At 38.9% G+C, this 7,482-nt stretch overlaps 1 protein-coding gene across 2 annotated transcripts in view; it reads right to left on the bottom strand.

The window, feature by feature from the left end:
- Positions 1-325: 325 nt before the first annotated feature.
- The window catches only part of GALNT18 (polypeptide N-acetylgalactosaminyltransferase 18), a 232,945-nt gene continuing 225,788 nt past the window's right edge, over positions 326-7,482 (bottom strand). For both annotated transcript variants that reach the window (XM_071456589.1, XM_071456590.1), the window contains one exon: positions 326-802. In XM_071456589.1, coding sequence (XP_071312690.1) covers positions 656-802 — 147 coding nt within the window. In that variant the 3' untranslated portion in view covers positions 326-655. The remainder of the gene's footprint in view (positions 803-7,482) is intronic.

Below are 7,482 nucleotides of genomic sequence, written 5' to 3'. Positions count from 1 at the left end.
ACTTGAGCCCTGGGGCTTTCTCTGGGGTTTTATTAAGTGGTACTGGAGAGGAAAAATACTTGGGGACATAACACCTCCACACCCCAGACCTTTCCCCTGTATTTGCACACCAGTAGCTACAGTGGCCTAGACAGATCTCTGGAGGGAGAATGGAGAAAATCTTCCCTTGCTGTAGCTATTGGTGTGTAGGTAGAACTTTTTATCCAAAGTCTGCAGAATTCTGATGCTCTGCAGCAACATGCAGAGATCAGTCTTGGGTTAATGAAAGCAATGAAACCAGCACTTAGCTTCCAAATTGATTTCCATGGAGACACCTACACAGTAATAGTGTTTGGAATTTTTTATTCAATAAAAGTTTGAGATATAAATATTCTCCATTTGCTTAATATTTACAGTTGTAAAATATTTTAGAATAGCCTACCTGTCACCTGTCATTCAGCATCTCTATAAATGTTGTGAAAACATCATTGTGAAATAAAAACTTCTTATTTCCAGCCCACAAACCCTATTTCCACACACTCACAAAATCAAATCAGAGACAAAAAGGGGAGAGAAGGAGCTGGGGGGACGGGGAGCGGGAGGGATACAGTACAGCAGGCGACAATGCAGTACTTGCTACACAGTAGCAAAAGAAATGGGTACAAAATTTAGTCTGCTATAATGACAAGCTTCTCAGGACATTTGTTATGGACCAGCGTTGTCCAGTGCACTTCTGAAGGACCACTTGAAATCCAAATTCATTTTCATTGTTCTCCTGCAATTCCAGGCAGCGCTTGGATTTTCGGTTCTGGATAGGACCTCCCTGTAAAGATTGGGGCAAAAAGAAAAAGAAAAAGAAAAAGAAAAAGAAAAAGAGAGGTTTGCGTTAAACACTGACCTTATTGCATTGCTACTGCAATGGTAACAGAAGTTATAGAACATTCCAGTGTCCATCTACTGTGAAAACCTTTACAGTTAGAGACAAGGTAAGGATTTGCTGGATTTGGAATGAAGGTTCCTTTGTTGCAGGCTGGTTTAATCTCTGATGCAGTTTGCAATAGTCTCAATTGCCTGGTTTCCATTTCAGCAAATGGGATTTCTGGAATGGAGCTGTGTTTCTACCCATGCATTTTAACCATAAAAAAGCCAAAAGCTTTCCTGTTTGCTTGAGTTCCCTGATTTTGTGGTTCTGCTGCACTTCTGAACACCAAAATAAGGCAAAACACAGCCATTGTATGCTGCATAAATGATAAAATGCAAAAACTATTTTTTCCTTGAATACTGAAATGTCTTTTATAATCTTTTCTTGCTAATTCTCAGTATTGATTCTGTTCAATTCCCAGCTTAATGCTGCCTTATTAAAGCCTTGTCTTCATTTTTGAGTTCATTTTTGAGCAGTTTAAATCTCTGCTATCACACAAAAACCTATAGACCTCAATTACAAATAAATTGTCATGCAAGTGACATAAAGTACATTTTCCCCTCTTTAAATCTATTTTCAGTTGGTTCTTTCCTCCTCTCTCATGTCTAAGGAAGGCAACAGATAATGTGTACACATCAGTGTCTGGGAGGTTTCTTCCAAGATACATGGAGATAGAGTAGAGTAAATTGCACAGAAGTCTGAAAGTGGCTTTCTCTAAAAAGGACCTTGGACTTGTGTAGAGAATTACTGGCTGAATCTGTAAATCAAAGAAAGGATTTGGTGCAGATTAGTACACCTGAAGTATGGAAAGAGCAGAAGCATTCAAATTGCTTATATGTACAATGGGAAAAAAGAGTTACTGTAAAAAACCCAAACTGAATACCCAATTCCATACAAAAACCCACCACCTCATAGCTCTGTTCAAGTCTGTGTTGTACCTTGTATTATAAAGTCATTACAAAGTGGAAGGACATTGGCACAAACCCCACAGAAAGGCTGTGTGCTGTTCCCCAGCCAGGGGCAGCTTGTGCCACTCAGGGCAGGTTCTGCTTCATGCACACAGGTGGCTCAGGGTCCCCTCCTATCCCACCAGTAATGCTTAGCGAGAACTTTCTCTGAGATGGGACTTCCAAAATACCATTTTGGGCCTGGTTAATGAAATACAGAATTAGGTTTGAAAGCTCCACATTTTAAATATAGCTTTGGGTAAGAGGGACATTTCTAGAATAATCCACAAAAATTCGAAACGTGTGGCTCCCATAAATCCTCCTGGTAGGCCTATGTGCAGCCTTGATAAAACTCCCACTGATTACTTTACTAGACAGACAGGCTTGCAGAGGCATTTAATACACCTCCATAATGAAATGCTGAATGAACTGTATTTTCCCACTGCTGTGTAACTGTTATTGACATTTGTATTAATAACTGTAGCTAAATTTGGCTGTCTGGTGGGAAAATAAACTCCAAACTATCCAAAAGTAATAACACTGCATGACATACAAGAAATTTGAAGAAACTAGGATGAAATTTTTTTCAGTTCTGCATTATATGCCATTTCTTGTCTTATCCTAGACACTCACACTTTATCCCCACCCCTCCACTGATCTCATTCCCCCATTCCCTTTGTTACTTTGGCCCTCTAGAGATCACTGTAGTGAGGTTGATTTTTTTTCTCCAAGTTAATTTAATGATTTCTGAACTAGATTATTCACATGTAAAACTCTGAGGTAATGGATATTTTCTCATTGTGAAAGGAACAGTTATCTTGTTTTCTTCCAGAATAACATTTTTATCCTTGATGAAAGCTGTAGAGTGTGGTTTTCCACTGGGGAGACTCAATGTTGCATGGCACCCAGGCTCAGCTCTCTTGGCTTAAACTGGGAATTGGGAATTACACCTTACAAGTGTTTCTGCCTAAAGCCAAAATCAAGATGAACTTCCCTGTGTTCTCAACTGATGCTGGAGGTGCTTGTGTTGCTGTTAGTTATGTAAAGTAGTTTTGCATCTACCATTTATTTGTTGTCTCTCATCCGACTTTTGGTGCTTGAGACATTCTCAGCTCAGAACCTGCACTGGAAGCTGAGGAAAGTTGTCCCACTTTGTCTTGTTAGAAAACTACCTTAGTTGGGGTCCATTATTTGCCTGATTTCTGGACTTGGGATATGACTCTGTGCATGGCACTCTTAGGCTTCTCCTGCAATTTCTAATTTGCTGGCAAAAAAATAGGAACAGAATTCCCTCTCTCCATTTTTTTGTGAAGTACAGCACTTGGAGCTCTGTTAGGTAGAGGAAGGCACAGTGTTAAAACTTAGACTGCCATAAGGAGTTGGAATTTTTCTGCTTAATTCCCATTTGTGTCAGTGGTTAAAGGTTTCTTTCACTTGAATGGGCTGAAATGCCATGTGGATTTGGGGATGGAGGAAGGAGGATGTTCACTGTGGAGACAACGTTTTGTCCTTTTTTTCTAAATTTTGTAGAGCAGACCTCCGTGTTATAGTAAATGTGTTCATGAGAAACACTAATACAGGCAGCTACACAAACTAAGTGTAAACGATTCCTAAGAAAAAACAAAACAAACAAGCAACCAAAAAAACATATAAAAAGCCCCCTCACACTCCTTCACTCTCTCTGAAGTGCCCTCATGTAAAATCTGGCTTTTATTTAACAGAAACAAGTGAGTTGGGAGATAAAAAGCCAAGGAAGCTCTTTTTGATGTGGGGAAAGTGCTCTGCATTGGCTACTGAAAAGCAGCCTGCTGAGTACATTGGAGCTGCTGTATGGAATATAAAGAGATATCAAAATTAAGTAGTGGTTAATGTGTGTGAATTGAGTATTGCAGAGAGCACAGATGCTTCTAGCAAGATGTGCTTTTTTTAACCACAAAAGGGAAATGTGAAGGCTCAAGCCCTGTGAGGAACTAAGCTGTTCTGTTTCCAAGAGATGAGAGGCCTGTGCAGAGCCACTGCTTCAGCCTTCAGAGTGGGTGCAGTGTATACTTTACTCAGACTCATTAAGAAAATTAAATCCTCCCTAAAGAGTTAGGCCCAAACATTCTGCAAGTGTTTTGAAACCCGGTGGCTGCACTCTGCCCCGGGGGCTCTTGTGAAATCCAGCTGTGGTGAACATGTGAGGACGGGGCTGGAGCACAGCTGGATGAGCACTCACAGCTCACCTGCACAGCAGCTCTTTAGGGAACAGGGCAGATCATTTAAATCCCCACAGAACCACTTGTTCTTCTCTGCACAGAGCCTTGAATGTGTCTTACAGCAATGGCCTGGGATGCAGCAAGGAAGAAAGGCAGGATGAACAGCGCTGGCTCTCAGATCCACATAGACAGGGAGGTACAAGAGCAGTGCCTGGTTCAGCGCTGGCTCTGCTTAGGTTTTAGAACTGCTCTGAAGTACAGGGAGGAAGGTTTCTATGGTACTTACTTAAAATTTCCTGTTATTTTTCTGCTTAACTGTGTTTGTTTTCACCCCTTCATATGCCCAGTCCAAGCCTGGGACAGTGGTATTGTCCTGTCAGCTCTGGATTGCTGACAGTGCACCTAATACAGGTTGCAAAGCCTGAACTAGTGAGCTGTGTAAGGATTAAAGCACACAAACTGAGTAACTCCAGGAAAAAAATGAGTAGGCAGGACTGAGGCATCAAAAGCTAACACTGTCTTGTGCTCCTCTAACTGGCTTGGCCTCCAAATTCCAGCATTCCTGAATGGTTTCTGCAGTCTGTTGTCATCATTAGCATTTGGAACCCTAAAGCCAAACCCAAAGCAGGCAAAGGTGCCCTTTAAGTTAATTATTTTTGCCTTTTTTATAGTAAGCAGTTATCCAAACTTGTATAAAACTCTCATAATTGGATTTACTGCATGCTTGGCAAAAGGGTTTATTGTGTTACTACACTTCATGCTCACTGAAAGGAGAGATGCCCATCTGGGTTCCTTCCCCCATTCTAAGCAAGATCTCTACTTTCCAATTTAAAGGCAAAAATTGATAGCCTAGAGTAATGTCTTTAATCATGAAACATTAAACATAATTCTGTAGACTGAAAGAAGTTTCAAGAGGCACTGTGGGCAATTGAACAGAATTAGGATTAAGATCACTGATGACGAGAGACAGCTCAATGGCAGTAGGAGTCTCAAGAGGATAAATAAGCATCCAGGTCAACTCTTCTGTAAAAAATGGACTGAACGTGTCAGCACTAACAGGTTTGACTGAAAACTGCATGGTTTTTGCAAAGCAAATTGAAGCAATTCCTGTGAGAAACACAAATGTTCTCAGCTCCTGCTGGTACCCAGATACACAGAAGACTGATTGGGTGATTTGTAAGTGTACTGTTAATGCTAATACTGTCTCAAGTCAACATCCTGGTACACAGAGTGGAAAGCAATGCTTTTGACTTCCTTCAGAGTTATTGCACTTTCTGCATTTCTACTGGATGTAAGGGGTTTCCTTCCCAGTCTTTCACTAAAGCAGAATTTATCCAATAACATGGCATTTAAGGACACCATCTGATGTGCCTGCAAACCCTTGCAGTACAAAGTTGTGCAAAGCAATTAGACAGTTTTGACATGCTAGTTTTTGCTGAACTGTTCTATGGGATCTGTTTTGGTTTACTGGGGGTGGCAGATGCACAGTTACCAAACCTGATCACTCTGTAAGACCCGGTCACTTGTAGAGAAGAAGGATGTTAAATGAGGGCTGGAGGTTGTCAGCATTACTGAAAATCAGACTGATGGCTGTTTATAAGGAGTTACTCTAAAGTGAACACTTTCCTTTCAGAATTTAGACCTGCTTTTTGCTCATCATATTAAAGCTCATGTTATTCTGCCTGAAAGAGAAAAAACATGCTTGCCTAAACATGGATTTTTCAGAAAAAGGTCTTAAAAGGTTAATAAGTATATCCAGCCTCCTATTACATACACTGTATAGATCACTGCATTCTCTAGTCTATTAATTTTCTATGTGGACCTCAATCAGTGACCTCAAATATTTACATGTTCACTCTGCCTTTGAGGCAGAAACTCTAATCTTTGCTGTTGCTTTGATACATTTGAATCAAAGAATTATGGTGAGGTGTATGAGACAATCTCCACTTCAAACAGAACACTTGATCTCCTTGTGCATTTCCCAGGAGTACTGGGCTACATTTTCAGTGACTATTAGTACACCAAATTTAAACCTAAAGAAAATTACTCAAATTATACAAAATATATATATATATATATATTTTCCTCTGTGTGATTCACCTCTGTGTGGATGTGGAAGCAATAAGAAAATGTTCACAGGAAGAAGGGAATAATTTATCCCATCCAGTAATTTATGCATTTTCAGCATTGCCCATTTCTTAGAAATATTGGATGATGTTATTCAGTTTAAATTTTCTGCTTTTTTAGCTGTATAAAGGATATAGATATATATAACATACAGGAAATGTATTAACTTTTCTTCTTGAATCCAAAGAAGTATGACAAATTTTCCAACTCTGTCTAACAGGTGTGCTGTAAGTAAAGCAGGCTCTTTAACATATCTTTTCCTGTTCAAATGTTTCATCAATTAACTTGAACTATTTTAATTCAAATATTTCTCACTGAAGTATATTGATAGCTGCCCTTACTCAAACACATGCTTCCTAATATATTTTATATGAGTACTGTGAAAATGAGGTCCATTTAACTGCTTTCATGTATATGAAGTATCATATACAGCAGGTTTATATATTAAAAATATATTGTTATCTGTTCAGCTATTTGGATCTTTATTTAAAGGGTAGCTAAGCACATGAGAATTTTTACAACTCACTTAAAATGTGAATTTATTTTTCCAATACTAAACAAAACTAATTATTATGTACAATGTAAACTTAAGTAGTGTTATAGTAGGGATCAGCCAAACCATTTCTTAAGGGAAATGTAAACTCTTTCCCTCCTCCTGCACTCAAGTTCTGTTGTCAAATAGCCACCCAAGCACTGACATCCACTTGCTGGTACTCAGTGTGTAAATACTGTGAAACATCCTCTGACAGTGGGATTAGGCACACCATTCAACAGTTACACAGCTTCAATGTCTGCATCACAATTTTGTCTCATTCCTTTCCCAAGACATCTGAGTGTTCAGGTTTTACATGATCATAAATGCTAAATTTTCCTAATGCTGCACTAAATTTTTAATACTGCAGCTGTGACAAATCAAATGAAGCATCCTCATCTGCATGTCCAGAGCAGGATTTAATAACTAGACATCTGTGCAATCATTTTCTGTTTTGTTTACTCTAGATTGGATGGTCTGATTTGCTTACTCTCTCCAGGATGTAGAAATACACTATACTGTTAATTAAGGTATTAAAATAAAAGCAATTAAACCTGGTACAAGGAAATGCAGCTTCATTCAGAGAATGTAATTGGAATAGAAAAGAAATTAGAGAGATGCAGCATAAAAATCAGAAATGGAACACGTGGATCTATACCTATCACTAACATTTCTCCACATATAAAAAAAAATTATCACAGATTTATAACAGGTTGCAGTCGTGGTAATAGCAAGATTAAGAAAATAATAACTTGGAAATAATTAAATTCAAGCCTT

The sequence above is a fragment of the Agelaius tricolor genome, unplaced genomic scaffold (assembly GCF_023055355.1).
Source record: "Agelaius tricolor isolate 1412-34295 unplaced genomic scaffold, bAgeTri1.0.p SCAF_62, whole genome shotgun sequence".
NCBI lineage: Eukaryota > Metazoa > Chordata > Aves > Passeriformes > Icteridae > Agelaius > Agelaius tricolor.
Note: the sequence above shows the minus strand (reverse complement) of the source record. Positions and strands in the feature narration are given on the sequence as shown.